Genomic DNA, 19559 nt, shown 5'->3' with positions numbered 1-19559 from the left:
TGCAGAGGTCAGAAGAGGGCTTTGGATTCCCCTGGAACTGGAGTTAAGGATGGTTTGTAGCTGCCATGTCGGTGCTGGGAATTGAACCCAGGTCCTCTGTAAGAGCAGTCAGTGCTCTTAACTGCTGAGCCATCTCTCCAGCTTTCTTATACAACACAGGACCACCTGCCCATAGCTGGCACAACCCACAATAGGCTGAGCCCTCCCACATCAATCAATAATCAAGAAAATGTGCCACAGACATGGCCATAGGCCAATTCAATGGAGGAAACTCCTCAATTGAGGTTCCCTCCACCCAGGTGTGTCAAGTTGACAACTGAAGCTATCTAGCACAATCCCCTTTTCAAATAGTCATCTGACTATAAATCAACAAAAGTTTTGCTTTCTGATGATTCCATTTGTAAATTCTGCTAAGACACTAATATCTTAACTTCTAACCTGCTTATTTGACATACTTCTAAAATGATGCTGTTTTCCTTTAAGGCATTCTTCTCTAGTTGAGATAATTCATGTCTCCTATGAAATATTGTGCCCATAACAACTTCCCAGGTTGGAGTCTCTCCTGAAGGCTATGTCTTGACAGAGTGTTATACCTGTGGAGGCGGGGAGGATTGAGGAGCATGGCAACACAATATGGCTATGAAAGATAAAAGTGGGAACAGGGAAAAGCTCTGCCCAAATAAGATATTTACATGGGTTTTACTGGCCCCCTATACACTATGTCTGAAGGGCCAACAAAGGAACAACAAAGGAACTGTGGCATAGCATCATCTTCAACAAGAAGCCAAGTTACCCCTGGTGGTTTGCCTGAAAGAAGTGAAGTCTTGAGACAAGGAGAATGTGGGATGGTCCCAAGATATTACAAGTCTGAGACCTGCTGATGTGGGCTTTAAAAAGTATGGTATGGCCTAAACAAAAATTTCCCAGTTATCTATAATTTTTCAACTGTTGTTTGGGTTGATTTGATGGTATCTCACATAATCTTTTACCTATCTGCTAACTGAGGTGAACTGAGATGTGCCCATCATTATCAAAATGGGGGGGGGGTATAAATCTCTCTCTTGCCAAAGGGATCCATCACGGCAACAGCAACATTCTGGGAAGCATAGATCCAGCCAGGATAGCTGGTCAGCCCTGTGTGTTTGGTTTGGCTCTCAGAAATGAAAAGTGTCAAAAGGGAAAGGATGGAAAAACAAAACAAACAAAAAAACCCAAAGCCAACAACAAAAACCCAACAAACCAAACAATGGATTAAGAAATCTGATGCTGAAGCTGTCAGGGGTGATAAGGGTTTCCGGCAGCTGGGATTTAAGTGCAGAACCAGCATCAGGCCCACCCCATATGAAGCTGCTGTCTCTGGCCAAGCATGAAGAGAGAAGGGAACATCCCAGCCTCTTGGCATGTGCCTGGGAACATGCCTATTCCCAGGACTGCTCTGCTGTTCCCAACGTGTGCTATCATACTTTGGGGTCACGGATAGGCAAAGACTGAAAAGGCTCTTGTGGACAGCTGGTCACTTTGCCTTTTAGTACAAATCTGATATATTATCAGGTTGTTGACTCCCTGAGAAGATGACAGAATGATCCTTTAGTGGGGTCCTAGTTCAGTAACTGAGGACCATGGAAAGCATCTGTTATGGACCAAACTTTGGGGTCATGTGACTGCTCCAAGTGCCCACTGGGTAAAAATGGCCATCTCATGGAGGACCACATACAGAGGTGACAGGCCTGCATCACATAACGATATGGAATGATTTGGCTGGCATGGGGAAATATGGGGTGGGGTTGCATGTTACTAATTTTAGATTGCTGAAGGGAAGAAAGTATGAGATGTGATTTGAAAGTTCCTTAGGAAGGTTGAGGTTGAAATAAAAATATTCCCACCACCTCCTAAATCTCAGGGACTTTTGCATTCAGTGTTTACACAGATCTAGAGGGGAAGGTAAGACTCCAGAGATATTTCCAGTCCAGTAATGGCTCAATGAATACTTAAGGCTTTCCATGCTATAAGCGTATTTCCCCCAGAAAGTGTGGCAAAGCCATGGCATCCATGACTCCAACAGCCTCACACAGCTTTGCCCTCTCATGGGGCAATGGCCTAGCCAGAGAAGGCAAAGCCCATGCTAAGAAAGTACTTGGAGGACAGACAGGTCTAACCTCTTACCTTATTCCAGGGAGGCAGCTGCAGAGAAGGTGGGCTCAGCTCTCAAGAGAAGGGAAGGGAGGAATTCAGCCACAGTCAAGGGGAGATCGAGGAGCCTTGAAACTGTTTCTTTGCATACAACCTGAGAAGGCCAATCCAAGTAAACCAGAGCCCAGCGGTGCCTGTATATGGCACTGTGCAACTATCCCCTATGTCCATGGCACCCTGCCTATGACTGAGGTATGCTAAACAGGACTTAAGAGTTCTATTGCCCGGCAAGGAGCTAGTGAAGTGGTGGCAGAGTTACAGCTCTGCGAGGGGTTAAACTAACACCTTAACACTCCTTATTATCCACCAGTCCCTCTTCTCCCCAGAAAGATCCACGGTCTTGGGAGGTATACTTAATTGGTGCTATCCTGAGAACCTCAGCCTGAGCAGACATCAAGTGCACTGGCAGCATCCTGAGATGTTCTGCATTTGAAAGGGTGTGCTCCCGCTGGAGCTGACACACTGAGATTTCCTTCCCAGGCTGTAAGGAGAAGCAGTGGGCCAGTATCTAAAACAGAAGCAATTATCTAGGCTACACTGTGCACTTAGCGTTTCCATCTTGGATGAGGCACTCACCTCCATGGCTTCAGCTGTCTTCTAAGTAAAAAGAATGGGGAAGACAGGTGATTTCCATACCCTTTCCAGACTTAATGATGTCTCATTAAACTTCAACTCATTCATGGTCTGCCTTCTCAAGTAAGAGTCAGGCAACGATCCTCAACTGGAAGCTGTGGGCTTGAGGTGGTTAATAGCTCTCATGAGGACCCCACTGCACCTGCTCTGTTTCTCATCAGCAGGGGCCAGAGAGACTTGGTACTTTATCTTCCCATGATTCCCTCCCTCCCTTCTGCTTGCTACATTTTGACTTCTAATTGTGGAATATGTCCCTTTAGGAACAAATGTCTGCTGACTCAGATTTAATTTTGCTTCAACCTTGCAAATGTAGAGTGATTTCCTATAGACTCTAGATGTATCATATGAGCATGGCCTGCTCAAGACTGGAAGGCTATCAGTGGCCCCAGCATCAGGACATCCTTACACAGAGTGCAGGGGATTCTCTTGAAGATTCTGGGCAACAGTGAGGATAACTAGAATGCCTGATTAGTGGCTGCTGTGTAGGTTGGGTAACTCAAAATAGCTGGGGCTTTTTGGACCAGGCAGAGGGCTGTGGCAGTATCTTCCTGAATGCAAGAAAAACAAGGCTTTGAGTTATGGGGTGTGTGTACAGTGGTTATCTCATGTAGTCCTAGTGAATTTGGGGCAATAAGGTGAATAAAGAGGATCAAGATCTGCCCTAGTCAGGAAGTGTCGGGTGTGGTGGTGAGGGACAGATAAGCAGAGATGACAGAGTCCTCTTCTTTAGGACAAGTTCAGGAGAAAGTCTGTTTATTTAGTAGTTTGTCTCCCTATGTTGCCTAGGCTAGCTCCTAACTCCTGGGGTCAAACAACCCTCCCAAGTAGCTGGGATCACAATCGCATAATACTATCTGTCTAGAAGAATTCTCTGTATGAAAAATATCTTAACACAGCTCTCCTAATTTATAATTCTTCCCCCTTCCAACCACACAAACACGATTATTCTACATTTAGCACACACCTGTAGTTTTTCACTTTTGTACATCTGTCCATGTATATAACAAACACCACAGATTGTCCTCATACTGGGAATGAACTGAAAATAGTATTTAATGTTTGTGTTATTTCAAGTATGTAAGAGTTGACTCTTCATCTCCTCTATAGTCAAATTCCCATTGCCTCTGCTTTCCCACAGTTTAGTGTTAGGGGAATGCCATTAGAAGCAAGGCAGGAGTTTTGGGTTCTAGAGTCCAAGTCTTTGGCACCCTGTTGGCTTCAAACCCTGCCTGTGCTGTCTACTCGGGTCTATGCCAGACTCCTTTCCCTCTTCCTCATTATTACTTTTTTTTTTGTGTGTGTGTGTGTGTGTGTGTGCTTATGTGTGCATGCATGTGTGTAGAGGCTAGATGTCTGGTATCTTCAATTGCTCTCTACCTTATATTTTGAGATAGGGTCTCTCAGTGAACCTGAAGCTCACCAACTAAGCTAGGTTGGCTGGTTAGGAATATCCAGGGATCCTCCTGTTTCTGCCTTCCCAACACTGGGATTATAGGTGCATGCTGCTGTGCCTTTTTTTTTCTTTTAAATGGGCTTTGTGTGTGTGTGTGTGTGTGTGTGTGTGTGTGTGTGTGTGTGTGTATATGTATGTGTGTGTGTGTCAAACTCAGGTCCTTAGCTTGTGTAGCAAGCACTTTACTGACTGAGCCATCTCTCCAGCCCCAATTTTTATTTATGTTAAAATAAGCTTTCATTGCCAGAGATTTCAGCATTTAACTGGCAAGATACTCTGGAAGAGAAAATGCCAGACTGTGCAGGAGCATAGCTGAAAGTCTACTACCCCTGTGTTTTCATAAAATTGTCAAGAGGCAACACACACACATACACATTCCTGTGTTCAGTTCTGATGCAAACACACATTTATCTTCAGGGCTCTGCTATTCTCTGTTAGCTCACTAGTCTGGCCTTTTGCAGTCTCTCATGTGTTGCTACTCTTAGTGTTCTGGACAAGAGTTCAGCATTTGAGCTGAGAAAACAAGTTCAGACATCACAAAAAGAAGAAAACCAGATCAGAAACACTCAGGCTGGGAACAAGAACAAAGTCTGTCATCCCACCAAGAGCCATTCTTCTTTCTTATTTTCTCTCCCTGCTGTCTTTTAGGCTCTGCCCCCACTGGCTCCTGTGTCCATTTGCCTTTCTTGGGTGGCATAGCAACCAGGGCAAAGCCATCTAAGAGGGAAGAATGGAGTGCTATGTCTATGGTTGGTGATTGATGTGCTCCCCGAGTGATGGAAATAACCTCCAGGTTCTGTGACCAGTACTGTCCCAGCAAGATCACCCCTGAATCTATTATGTTCAAAAGATGGATGTAAGTTACAGAGCAACTGGAAAGAACAAATGGAAAAAAGAATTCAAGGAGAGAAGCCAAGGCCTGAGCCAAGTTTTGGAACAATACTTTCTGAAAATTAAAAATGGGACTAAGTGCTGGGAACAGGGATTAGAATTCGAGCTCAGTGACCTACAGAGTGGCTGGCTGACAGAGTTTAGCCTCTGATGGGAGGCTGGCATTTATTGTGGAAAAATAAAAAAAGAATTTGTACTCTAGGGGAAATGTCCAGTTTAGCACTTCAAAAGGAGATCAGAGAGGGGTGATTTTTAAAACCAAACAGTGACATAAAGCAAAAAGCACAGATCTTTAAGGTGTGTGTGTGTGTGTGTGTGTGTGTGTGTGTCCGTCCGTCTGTCTGCCTATGTGCGGGTATGTGCTTGTGACTGAAGATGTCCATGGAGGTCAGAGGAGGGCATCAAATCCCCCCCTGGAACTGGACTTACAGGCAGTTGTCAGCCACCTGATGTGGATACTACAAAAGCAGTACCCACTCTTAACCATCTCTCCAGTCCCCAAAGCACAGATCTTTACATGTACAGTTGTGTGTGTGTGCATGTTTGTGTGTACTTGGGTGCATGCTGTGGGGGGGGGCACATGCATGCATGTTTGGAGGCCAGAGGACAACCTCAGGCATTATCTCTCCGGAGCTGCCCACATTTTTCCCTTTGGCAGAACTGGGGAGCGAAACTGGGGCCTCCCAGATGCTAGGCAAATGCCCTACTACTGAGCTATAGCCTCAGTCCTCCTTGTCTTTTGAGACAGGGACTGTTACGGGCCTGAAGTTTGCTGATTAGTCTAGACGAGCTGCCCAGCAAGCCCCAGGGGTTCACCTGTGTCTGCCTCCCCAGCACTTGGAGTACAAGCATGTAAAATAAAACTGTGTTTTATTTTTAATTTTTGCAAGTGTCTGTATAATGTAGGTGTGTGCATGTTTGTGTATAAATGGTCATGCACGTACCAGCGTGCATGTGGAGGAGAGAGGCAGTCTCAGGTAACCTTACCTTCCACCTTGTTTGAAACAGGGTCTCTTATTAGCCACTGCTTATGGTGGGATAGCTGGCCTATGAGTTTCTGGGGATTTTCCTGTTGCTGCCTCCCCCATCTCACTGAAGGAACATGGGAACATGTTATAGCATCTGGCTTTACATGGGTTCTAGGGATCCAAACTCTGGACCACACACTTGCATGGAAAGTTCTTTATCCATGGCACCTCCCCAGTCTCACAAGAGTCCATTGTGGTGGGGAGGCATGGCAGCAGTCTCTACCAGGGCAGAAAGCTGAGTGCTCACATCTTCAAGCATGCACAGGAAGCAGAGAGGACAAGCTGGAAGTGGGGCAAGGCAGTGAACTCTCAAACACCATTCCCAATGACAAGCTTCCTCCAGCTAAGCCACACCTCCTAAAGGTTCCATGGCCCTACCCAAATAGTTCCAACAACTGACCAAGTGTTCAAATACTTGGGTTTGGTGTTGGGGGGCACTTCTCATTCAAACCACTTTTTAACATGGGCTCTGGGAATTGAACTCAGTTCCTTAGCACTTTAGCAATTGATCCATTTCCCCATCTCCCTATACCCATGACCCCTCTTTTTTTTGAGATAGAGTCTCAGGCAGCCTGGGCTGACCTCAAACTTACTGTGTAGTTGAAGATGATCTTGAACTCCTGATCATCATGCCTCTACCTGCCAAGCACTGTGATTACAGGTATGTACCGCATGCCTGTTTCTAATGTACAATTTGATGAATTCAGATAAGCATATTCATCTACATGGCCATCCCTCCACAGAAGGTTCCCTTGTGCCCCATTTAGGTGACTATTATAGGTAACCACTATTGACTTTTATCACTCTAGATTAACTTATTCTGTACTTCTGTGTCATATAAATGGAACTATACATTAATGATGTATTCTGTTGTATCTATCTTCTTTTGCTTAATAGAGAGGTGTTTTGGTTTGTTTTTTGTCTCTGAGATAGGGTCTCCCTGTAGCCCCATCTTGATCTGGTCTAGAACTTGCTATGTAGACCAGGCTGGCCTTAATTTCACAGACTGCTTCTGCCTCCTGAGTGCTGGAATTAAAAGTTTTAACAGAATGTTTTATAGACTCATTCATCAATGGGGCTGGAGAGATGGCTCATTTATGGGGCTGGAGAGATGGCTCAGCAGTTAAGGGCACTGATTGCTCTTGCAGAGGATGACCCAGGTTCAAGTCCCAACACTTAGTTAGGATGGCTAATAACCATCCTAACTACAGTTCCAGAGGAATTCGACACCCTTTTCTGACCTCTCCTGGCATTGCATGACATGGATAAAAACATTCATACACATAAAATAAAAAAATATTAAAGATAAAATTGTTTGTATTAAAAGTTCATTTCTTGAACCACTAAGTTGTATTCCATTTCCTGACATACAGTATTTTTTAAAATCTATTTTTCTCTGAGCATTTGGGCTGTTTCCAGTTTTACGTTTTTTAGAAATAAAGCTACCAGAACAATTGTGAGGAACTTATCTTTCTGTAAATAAGCAAAGAATGAAATTGCTGGGTTATAAGATAGTATACATCTAATTTAGTAAGAAACTGCTTAACAGTTTTTCAAACTATTATGCCATTTACAACAATGTATTAGAGTTCTAGCTGCTCTGCACCTTATCAACATCTGGGATTGCCAATCTTATTAACTTGAGCCATTTTAGTGATATGGAAGTACTCTGCAATTGTGGTTTCCATCATGTGGTTTCCACATGTTTCTATTATATATCTTTTGTCAGAATCTGTTCAGGTCCTCTGACCATTTACAAAATTATGTTGCTTTGGGGGTAGCTGGTTCAGCACTAGCTGCTCTTGGAGAAGACCTGGGATCTGTTCCCAGCATCCACATGGTGGCTAATGACTTTTTCTGGTTACTGACAAGATGACCTGTACAAATGGGGTGATGCTGATGTGTGTGTGTGTGTGTGTGTGTGTGTGTGTGTGTGTGTGTGTGTGTAGGCAGGTTGGGAAGGGAAACTCTACAAAGGGGAATCTACAACAATCTTTTGAAATTTGCTGCATGCTTCACAATTCCACAGTCAGAGAAGTCTTCATTATGCTTGGCTGAAATATTTCCTTGTGCAATTTAACATAATCTCATGCTATCCTCAGTGAAATCAGAAGGACTAAAGGCACCCTTAGGTCAAAGTCTTCATTCTCAGAGTTCTACATTTTTAGTATTTTAATATAAACTTCCCTTTCTAAACAATGGTTAAAAGCACTGACTACTCTTGCAGAGGACCCAGGTATAGTTCCCAGCACAAACATGGCAGCTAACAACGATCTGTAACTCCAGTTCCAGGGGATCCAATGCCCTCTTCTGGCCTCTACAGGCATTGCATGCAGGAAAGCACATACACGCAGGAAAAACACTCATACACATAAAATAAAAATGAATAAAAATTAAAAAAATTAATTTTGTGTTGCACATGTGTTCTGGTGTGTGCAGACAAGCATGTATATCATGTATGTATATAGGTCAGAGGACAACCTTGAGGATTATTCCTCAGGGTGCTACCCACCTTTTTTTTTTTTTTTTTGGTCTTTTTGAGATAGGGTCTCCTTATAGCCCCAGCTATCCTGGAACTCACAATGTAGACCAGGCTGGCCTTGAACTCACAGAGATCCGCCTGCCTCTGCCTCCTGAGTGCTGGGATTAAAGGTGTACACCACCACACCTGGCACCTTTTTTTTTAAAAAAAATAAAATAAACAAACAAACAGGGGTTTTCAATGGCCTGGAACTTGCCAAGTAGACTAGGCTGGCAGGCCAATGAACCCCAGGGATCTGCCTGTGTCTGCCTTCCTAGAACTGGAATTTCAAACCTGTACTACCAGCTCCATTTTTTTTGTTGTTGCTGTTGTTGTTGTTGGTGTTTTAATTGAGGATCAAACTCAGGTTCTGTCAAGCATGTTACTGACAGAGCCATCTCCTCAGCCTAGAACACATCTCATTTATGGGTGCATGTTCTTTATGTGGACAGATCTAGGAAGTTTTTAAATAGCTTACTCACAGGTTGTGAGGTAATGCTGATACAATCTATAAAATCTCTCCTGTAATTTCTGCTGCTGCTGTATGACCACTGTGGGGTCTTCTATTTAGGCTACATACGTGTTAGAATTCTGCATTCTTATAGGTATCATCCTTTTCACAAGAGGATGAAAACTTTAACCCCTGTTTACTGACTTAAACATTTTAAACCTGGGGGCTGGAGAGATGGCTCAGCAGTTAAGAGCACTGGCTGCTCTTGCAGAGGACCCAGATTCTATTCCCAGCACCCACATGGAGGCTAACAACCCCTGCAACTCCAGTTCCAAGGGACTGATGCCCTCTTCTGACCTCCGTGGACACCACATGGCATGGATGCACTTACAGACATGTAGACAAAACAGTCATACACATAAAATAAAAACAATAAATATAAGAAAAATTTAAACCCTCTTTATCATGAAATCTTTTTTTTTGTTTGTTTGTTTGGCTTTTTGCAATAGGGTCTCCCTGTAGCCCCAACTGACCTGAAACTTGCTATGTAGACCAGGCTGGCCTCGATCTGACAGAGATCTGCCTGCCTTGGCCTCCTGAGTGCTGGAATTAAAGGTGTGCATCACCATACCTGGCTTATTTTGCAATCATCTTAAACTGACAGAAAGGTGTGAGAATATTACAAACAACTATCATGCTTTTCATTTGGATTCCTAATTGCTAGCATTTTACTACATTTGCCATATCTCTCCACAATCTCTTTGTGCCCTCCTTCCTGGCTATAGGTACATATGCAGGTGTTTATCTTTCATATCTCTATCTATATGTGTATCTCAACCTGTATTTCCTGATCTCTGAATTGAGGCTATGTCCTACTTGGCAGGTACACTTGCCCGTGTTCTTCTCGGTATGTGGTATTAACAAGCAATTTTGATTTGTTTTGCTACTGATGGTGTTAGCATTAGTCACCTGGTTTAGATGATGTCTGACAGACTTTCTCAATGTACTAGCTAAAACCACTTTGTGATAATTAATGGAAATGCATTTTTGTGTGTATGAAGAGATACTTTCAGACTGTGCAAATATACTACTCCTTAACAAATTTGTTTACTGTGTTTTCTTTGTTCACTGATTATATAATTCTATCGCCCTTTGTGTATATATATATGTATATATATATATATATTTTTTTTTTTTCCACTCAGACTGCATTCTCTCCCTCCACTCTCCTGAAAGAGAAAACGACCATTAACGGTAAGTGGCAGTTGCAGCAAAACTACCAAGAGCCAGTCTTATGTTCAGGAGAGAATGCTATGTCTCTTCCTCCTGGTTTCTGGTACTGTACACAGTCAGAGAAACTTCTCTAGTAATGAACTATAGAAATGATTCCTAAAAGTATAGTCTTCCTATGTATATCTATTAGCTGCATTCTACTATAGGATAGTGCTTGCCAGTGGGAGTCCCTGTCATTCTGATACATCCCTATCATGCATGGAACATTTTCTCTCTGGTATAAGATGTTTGGGATTATTTTGCACCTTGCCACACTTGGACATAAATGCAGCAATTTTTCCAAGGAGTCCTGGTTCTTTTTGGTGGAAAAAAGTATCTAGAAGCCAACCTCTGTGTATTGAGTGAGTCTCTGTCACTGTCTATGAATATTCCTAGATACCTTGAGCAGGCAAAGTTATTCTGCAAGTACATGTACATATGTAGAATATCACACACATACCATACCCAGGGAATAATCTAAATCCATCTGTTAAAAAAAGCCACATTGGGGCTGGAGAGATGGTTCAGTGGTTAAGAGCACTGACTGCTTTTGCAGAGGACTGGGGTTCGATTCCCAGCACCCACATGGTGGCTAACAACCACCCTAACTCCAGTTCCAGGGGATCCAACGCCCTCTTCTGACCTCAGAGGGTACTGCATGACACAGGTGCATTTATGCAGGCACCCCACATGTTCAGGAGAGAATGCTATGTCTCTTCCTCCTGGTTTCTGGTACTGTACACAGTCAGAGAAACTTCTCTAGTAATGAACTATAGAAATGATTCCTAAATGTATAGTCTTCCTATGTATATCTATTAGCTGCATTCTACTATAGGATAGTGCTAAAAATACTAAAATACTAAAAACCCCACATGTTCATATCAGTATCTCTTTCAGGTTTGTCTATATCCTTTCTATATTGTTTCTCTCTTCTTCTATGACCAACCTGGTTTAAACTATTCCCAATATATTTACTCATTTGCTAAATCTCCTGAAGACTCATAATAGTTTGACCAACATTTAGATCATATGACTGCATTTAAAAAGGAGTATCTATGAAAGCTAACCATCAACACTCTTACTCAACTATGAACCCTGTGAGCTACAATAACAACTGGCCTGATAAGATATGCCCACTGGTGCAATAGTGGCATGAATGCTATGGAAGTAATCAAACAATTTATGATTGTATTTAAAGTCTGTTCAACAAGATGGAACTCATAATTTACACTGTAACTAGGCCAAACCCCCAAGGCTGGCAAGGTATAAGCCCTAAGGGAGAACACAGTACTATTATTCTGCTAAACAGACATAGTAATAAACTGTCCCCTAAATTCTTTTCTTTATACCCATATATTAGTGCATCTCTCAACCCTCATCAGACAGAGCAGCTTTTCTTTGCAGTAGATGACAGTCAATACAGAGACCCACAACTGGTCAACACGCAAAGAATAAGAGACTGCACAATGCTCAGCCCTAAATTGGGACATCTATAATACAACCCCTACACATAAGGCTCAAGGCACATTAAAGAGGGTCAGAAAGACTGAAAAAGCATGAGGACAAGAATGACTTCTGCAAGATAAGTGTCTTCTGTACAGAACAGGGATGCACCCAGGACCTCTCACCAGTATGATTGCCTGTCAGATACCTCCAAAGACCACACCAATCGACATGCCAACATGGATGAAGGAAAGTTTCACAAGGCCCCACCCGTAAATGAAGATCTATATGCAGTCAGCTGAGGGAGGGAGGGCAAGTTTTTTTATAGGACAAGATCCCAATCCTAAGTGGTCAGCCAGCCCTAGTACCAAAAATAATCATAGAAGACTTGAATTTGAGAGGGGTGAGAGGAAATATGGAAGGAGTTGGATGGGAGAGAGGAAGGGGTGGAAATAATGCAAATACAGTGTACTCATGTATGAAATCCTCAAATAAATTAAAAAAAATTTAATTTGCTTCTATCCATCACTTGAAAACCAAAATATTTAAAATGCATATAATTATCACTAGGTAGCCTAAATCATATCAAGTCAGACCATCTGTGTCTAGCTAGTGTGTATAGTCACAACACATAAAATTTCTTCAAACTACGATATTTTGACCCAAGAACAATATTATGCTCCAAGCTGATTACAACGTGCACTTTGCAATTATATGAGTTGGCGGCAAGTTGAAAAGTTGGAGTTTATTGTTGCAGGGAAATCATGTTATTCATCCCAGCAGTACACAAGTAAATGAGCCACTGGAGACATATAAATATTTCTTCACCTCATTGTAAGGTTAAATATAATAACTTGCAGCCACAAGAAAGATTACTTATATGAGTGTGGTCTTTCTGTCTCTGCACCTGTGGGTAACTGGTTTCCTACCATGTGATATCTTTTGCAATCTATGGCATTGATATATAGCATATGTTCAGTATGCCTTTTAAAAACATGCATAGGGCTGGTGGTGGTGGCACACGCCTTTAATCCCAGCACTTGGAAGGCAGAGGCAGGTGGATCTTTGTGAGTTCAAGGCCAGCCTGGTCTACATAGTGAGTTCCAGGACAGCTGGGGCTACAAGGAGACCCTTGTCTCAAAAAAAGATACCCCCCCCCAAAACCATGCACAATATTTATTTTTACCTCCCTGAACACTCTAGGACTCAATGCCCTATACTTTATGATAATAACTAAGTCTGAAAATTTAAAGTACACAACCGCTTGCATTTATGTTCAAGGGAAAAGTGATTTTTTAAAAACAGCTTTAGCTACAAATTTCTCATAATTCTATGAATTTTCTAATACTTGACATATGAACTACTAACTTAATCTTGTGAAAAGCTATCAGTTGTATGTTAGTTGATGTTGATGCTAGATCCACGGACACACTAATAAGCCAAGGCAAAAGGGCTTTCCAATGAGGGCATCTCATATACGAGAAGTTAGAATTGCAATGTGGAAAACCCCAAACTGGAAATGGAATTATGAGGTATGATTCTGAAAGATGTCGGAAATGGAATTATGAGGTATGATTCTGAAAGATGTCAGAGAGTGGTACCTTAATGCCAAGTGACTGGTGGGCCTGGACCCAGTAAATAACAACAGAGACACAGTCTGAGTACTATAGTATCATACATTTCAAATTTGTATCACGAATAAAAAATACTTCATGTTGCTTATGGACACATAAATGTATATTAAAAAGGTAAAAAAAATGAGGACTATGAAAATGCATACCAATGTAGGACAGTGGTTTCCTAATGGAAAAATAAAAATGCAATTGAGAAGGACTATGAAAAAGGCTTTAATATCAGAGACAGGAAAAATTAAAGTGTTTTTCTAGTCTTTTTTTTTTTTTTCCTTCTTTTTGGGACAGGGTCTTCCTATAGCCCCAACTGGCCTAGAACTCACTATGTAGACCAGGCTGGCCTTGAACTCACCCAGATCCACCTGCCTCTGCCTCCTGAGTGCTGGGATCAAAGGCATACACCACCACACCCAGCTTTATTCTTTTTTAAAAGATTTTTATTTTATGTGTATGAATGTATTGCCTGCATGTGTGTAAGTGCACTCCTGCCATGCAATGCCTGCAGTGGTCAGAAGAGGGCATCAGATCCCCTGGAACTGGAGTTACAGATGGTTGTTAGCCACCATGTGGGTGCTGGGATTTGAATCTGGGTCCTCTGCAAGAGCAGCCAGTACTCTTAACCACTGAACCATCTCTCCAGCCCATTAAAAAAAAAATCTTAACACCAGGTTCTTTAACACACGGCATCAAATCCCACAGCAAAAATGGCACAGTCCTGGGGCTGCAGAGATGGCTCAGCAGTTAAGAGCACTGACTGCTCTTGCAGAGGACCTGGGTTTGATACCCAGCACCCACACGGTGGCTATGAACCGTCCTTAACTCCAGTTCCAGGGGACTCTGAAGCCCTCTTCTGACCTCCTTGGTGTTGCATGACACGGGTGTACTCATATACACACAGGCAATACACTCAGACACACAAAATAAAAATAATAAAAATATTTTTTAAAAATGGCACAGTCCCACAAGACTATCTTGTTTCCCTATTCAGATACCAGTGACAAGCTCCAGGTTGTAAGCTGTGTTTCTAACCATACCATGATCATCCCTTCCTCAGGTTAGGTTACTTTGGTAGAATGGCCCACAGAACTCAGATAAACACTTACGATTACTGGTTTATTATAAAGGATAATGAAAATGATGTCAACCAACACCAGACTAAGATACATAAGGCAAGGTAGATGGGAAGAAATACACTGCCTTCTAGGCATTGCCATGTGCTCAGCTATCTGAAAGCTCTTGGGATTTGCCCTTCTGGGTTTTCAAGGAGACTTCATAATAGGTATGACTGCTTACATCGATGGTCACAGATGATCAATTCAACCTTCAGTCCTTGTCTGCTTATGAGATTGGGAATGGGGTGCCAATCTCAAGGCAGTCTGCCAGCCTATCCCCCAGTTAACTCATTAGCATGCAGAAGACATTCATTACTCTACAGATTATACAAGTGTTAGGACCTGTGTGTGAGGAATGAGGGGCAGAAACAGTATATATTTCTTATGGTATCATATATCACACTGTATATACATTGAGAAATTTGAAGGAGATGTGACAAAATAATATCAATTAATTCTAGGTAGAAAGGTAATACTGTATCAACCTTTATACTTTTGAGAATGCTTAAAATATTTCATCAAAAATAATATGATGTGGGCCTGGGGAGATGACTTAAAACTCCCAAGAGACTAAAATTTGGAGGTAGACTCAATCATCATGTTTTCTAAATGGACTATTATGGAATTCTGTCACAGTAACAAGACTCTACTTCCTAACTTTTTCCAAGGCTCTGTCTCGAATCTATTCATAACTAATTTTTTTTTTTAAAAAAGATAGGGTCTCCCTATAGCCCCATCAGGCCTTGATATGACAGAGATCTGCCTGCTTATGCCTTCTAAGTGCTAGGATTAAAGGTGTGTACCACCATGCCCGGATTTTTGTGTATTTGTTTGTTTGAATGAGGGTCTTACTATGTAGCCCTGGCTGGCCTGAAACTTACCATGTAGAACAGGCTGGCCTCAAACTCACAGAGATCTACCTGCTTAAGCAAGACCTACCTGCTCCTGGGTCATCTTCTGCAGCTCATTCTCCCAAGCTGCCTGGTCATCGTCTGCATTATAAGAAGCTGGTGGAGTAAGTCCACGAAGGATTAAGGGGTCTCGGTCATGGCAGAGGGCTGTCAGATGTCCAATGTACAACTTTAACTTGCTTCTATTTTGGTCAAGTTCTAAGAGGGGCTGGATGATCTGAGGTGAAAAAAATGAGGAAAGTCAAGGTCAATCTGAAACGAGAAGGTCAAATATTCTTTGTGCTTCCCAAACCACAACAAAACCCTTCTAAGCACTACTGCAATCTTTGGAATTAAAAATTATAACCACACAGCATTATTTACATGGTCATGGTTCTGAGAAGTGGGGAGGAACTATGGCTAAGCATGTCAACATCAGACTGAGAATTCTGTACTGAGGCAGGAGACTGACACAGGACCAGCTTGTGTGTGTGTCTGTTTTAAATGAAATGTTTTATTTATTTTGTGAGTAGGTGTGCTTTCCATGGCACATATGGAGGCCAGAGGACAAATTTTGGGAGTCGGTTCTCTCCTACTATGTGGGTCTCAGGGATTGAACTCAGGTCTTCAGGCTTGGTGGCAAGTGCCTTTAGTGCTCAGACACCTTTCTAGTCCAGAGGATCCTGTTTTATTAGAGATGCTGTTCCAGATACTGAAAGACTCCAGTGACCTTACAAGTGCTCTTTGCACTTCTTTATGGGCAGATTATAAGAGACTGCCAGTGAAAATTGCTCATATGAAAGCCGGGACAACATTCTTCACAAGGTCCTCTACCTCCCAGAATGGAAAAAAAATTCTGTCTCTGGAGAAGGTGTGTGTTGTTCTTGGCCAAGACATGTGATGAGAGACCTTATTACTAAATCTGTCTCATCCTGGCTCAGCTCCCCTCATTCATCTCAGGCCTCTGATATTCTTCCTCTTCAAACAGTGACTGATAGATCTTTACATAACACCAAGTACCTGACCCACAGCCAAGGTCTGAAATTCTCTCATTGTAATGCTGGTTCTGTCTTTTTCTTAAAAGAGACCTGCTCTAATTTTCTTCTTTCCTATCCTGTTCCCTTTATCACAGATGAATAGATATTCCTTGGACTCCCTTTGGGAGTACACTGACTGATGATTTTGCTCCTGATTTTACTTGACAGTTCTGGGGACAAAACTCCAGCCAGGTATTAGCAGCCCAGGGTGTTCAGGAAGAGACCGACCCTGTCAGGTCTTCATTATAGCATGCAGTGATAGAGAAGCAAGCACTTAACTCATGGCAGCTTTGGGAGCTGCAGAGCCTTGCTAAGAGCCAGCCATTTTCAGTGCTCCCAGGGCTTACATGGCAGAGATTAGTACCTGCTGTATGTTACTACGCTGACATTTTTCTTTTTTAAATATTTTAATAATTTATTATTTTTATTTTATGTGTATGTGTGTATTGCCTGCATGTAGGTAAATGCACCCGTGTTGTGCAATGCCCATGGAGGACAGAAGAAGCTGTCAGATCCCTTGGAACTGGAGTTATGGACAGTTGTTATCTTCCATATAGGTGCTGGGATTTGAACCTGGGTCTTCTGCAAGAACAGCCAGTGTTCTTAAATGCCGAGCCATCTCTCCAGCCCCAACATTGGCACTTTTCTATTAACAAGACGCCTCTACCTCATCTCATTAATAAGGTGCTCCATCATCTTTAAGCTGAAAGAAGCAAGGGCTGGTATTCATTTGGACAGTGACACTAACTTCTCCATGAACCCCACAGAAAACAATCTTTATCTCAGTTTTAGGCTAATATAAAATAGAAATAAGGGCCTAGCTCGACAAAACACAGGGCACTGATTCAGTTTAGCATTACCCTAATTTGTAAGACACACACACACACACACACACACACACACACTATACAAGAGTAATAGCTAAACACTAAAGTGTTGAGTACTGTCATGTAAGGCTGGCAGGCTTTCTAAGATATCCCCAGTCAGCAGGCTAGTGATAAAGTTCAGCACAAACTTTGCCTAGGACAGGCAGATCAACACAGTGAGACAGGGAAGGAAGAAGGTGTCTCAGTCAAAGAGGTTTAGAAAGTGGGGAATTTGGATAGTTCTTCACAAACATATCAACTCTGGGGCTGGAGAGATGGCTCAGTGGTTAAGAGCACTGACTGCTCTTGCAGAGGACCCGGGTTCGATTCCCAATATCCACATAGCAGCTACGAACCGTCCTTAACTCCAGTTCCAGGGGAATCCGAAGCCCTCTTCTGATCTCCATAGCATTCTAAGACACGGGTGCACTCGCATATATGTAGGCAATATACTCATACACATAAAACAAAAATAATAAAATAAAAAACAATATCAACTCCTCAAAATCAATTGTATTTCATTTCTGATCACCAATGCACACTCAATGCAGAAAGTAATTAGACTTTAAAGGGCTGGGCATGGTGGTATGTCTGTTAATTCCAGCACTCAGAAGTCTGAAATAGTGTGACCCTGTCTCAGAAAAAAAAATGGATTTTTTTCCCTATCCAATTCATATTACAGGTAGACTATTATAACATTTATACAAAATAATGAGGTTTCTTACAACTGGCTTGCCAAAATAGGCCCATGGGTGCAACAGTGATGGGAATGTTATAGGAGTAACCAACTACCTTCTAACTGGATTTAAGGCCTGCTTCATAAGATGGAGTCCATACCTGATACTATTATCAGGGCCAAGAACCTGTGGCTATGTCTAGGCCACAGAGGAGACCCTACTACTATCATTCTGCTAAACAGATATAGTATTAAACTGACTCCTAATGACTTACTGTTATACCCATAGACTAGTGAATCTCTCAACTCTCACCAGAGAAAGTTCTTCTTGTAGCAGATGGCAATAAACACAGAGATCCACAACTGGTCAACATGCAGAGAATAGGAGATTCCAGAGTGCTTATTCCTGAACAGCAGGAATAAGCTCTATCAAACTTCTGGTTCCCAAGGCTCAGGGATCATTGGAAAAGAGAGGGTAGAAAGATTCTAAGAGCCAGAAGTGGTGGATGACTGCTAGGAAACCAGGTTGTCTGGATACCACAGGGTAGTTGCACATATGAACTCACAGCACTTATGACAATACACACAAGACCTGTGCAACCCAAGTCAGACAAAGGCTCAGTATGGATGGGGGAAGTCAGTAGGAAGACTCAGCCCTAGCTGAGGATCTATTGACAATTGATAGATGTTGGGAGAGGGAGAGTCAGTTTTTCTTACTAGTATGATGCCTGGTAGGTTGACAAGACTGAAAGGAATAGACCCATGCCCAAAGCAGAGGGGGCTGGAGATGTCTGAGTGGTTAAGAGTACTGGCTGCTCTTGAAGAGGACCTGGGTTCGGTTCCCAGCACCCAGATAGTGGCTAACAACCATCTGTAACTCCAGTTCCAGGGGATCTGACATCTCCTCTCCCCTCCCCCTTTCCCCTCTACTTTCATGTCTCCCTCTTGAGTCCACATACTAGAGAAAATATGTGTTTTAACTGTCTTTCTGAATGTGGCTTATTTCACTTAGCACGATGATCCATCCATCTTCCTGCAAATGACATGATTTTGTTCTTTAAGACTGAACAATACTCCACAGTTTTTTTATTAGTTTCTTTTATTTATTCTTTGATAATTTCATCCATGTAAACAATGTATCTTGATCATATCCCACTGTTTACATATACCTTATTTTCTTCATTCATCATTGGACAGGCACCAAGGCTGACTCCACAGTGCTACATGCAGCTTCCTCTAATGTATGCTAACTAAGATTCCTTTGGGTATATGCCCAGATTTTAGATTTCTGAGGAATCCTATACTGATTTCCGTAGTGGCTGGACTAGTTTATATTTTCATGAACAGTGTATAAGGGTTCCTTTCTCCCTTGCATGCTCACCGGCATTTGTTGTTTTTCTTGATAGATATTCTGCCCAGAGTTTGACAGAATCTTAATGCTAAAGATGTTAAGCTTGTTTTAAAA

The 19559-nt window shown here is 42.3% G+C and overlaps 1 protein-coding gene, 1 non-coding gene and 1 pseudogene across 9 annotated transcripts in view; all 3 read right to left on the bottom strand.

Annotated features, from left to right (window-relative positions):
• Erc1 (ELKS/RAB6-interacting/CAST family member 1) overlaps positions 1–19559 on the bottom strand; it is a 537557-nt gene that overhangs the window by 20395 nt on the left and 497603 nt on the right. For all 8 annotated transcript variants that reach the window (XM_008839745.3, XM_029566790.1, XM_008839744.3 and 5 more), the window contains one exon: positions 15565–15753. In XM_008839745.3, coding sequence (XP_008837967.1) covers positions 15565–15753 — 189 coding nt within the window. Of the gene's footprint in view, positions 1–15564; positions 15754–19559 lie in introns of those variants that run through there.
• Positions 10364–10572, bottom strand: LOC115071479. The gene has a single exon (XR_003850566.1). It is a non-coding gene; the product is annotated as a small nucleolar RNA U3 (small nucleolar RNA).
• On the bottom strand, positions 11038–11240 carry LOC115071480 (annotated as a pseudogene).

Source organism: Nannospalax galili, unplaced genomic scaffold (assembly GCF_000622305.1).
Source record: "Nannospalax galili isolate Female #2095 unplaced genomic scaffold, S.galili_v1.0 scaffold199, whole genome shotgun sequence".
NCBI classification, from domain to species: domain Eukaryota; kingdom Metazoa; phylum Chordata; class Mammalia; order Rodentia; family Spalacidae; genus Nannospalax; species Nannospalax galili.
Note: the sequence above shows the minus strand (reverse complement) of the source record. Positions and strands in the feature narration are given on the sequence as shown.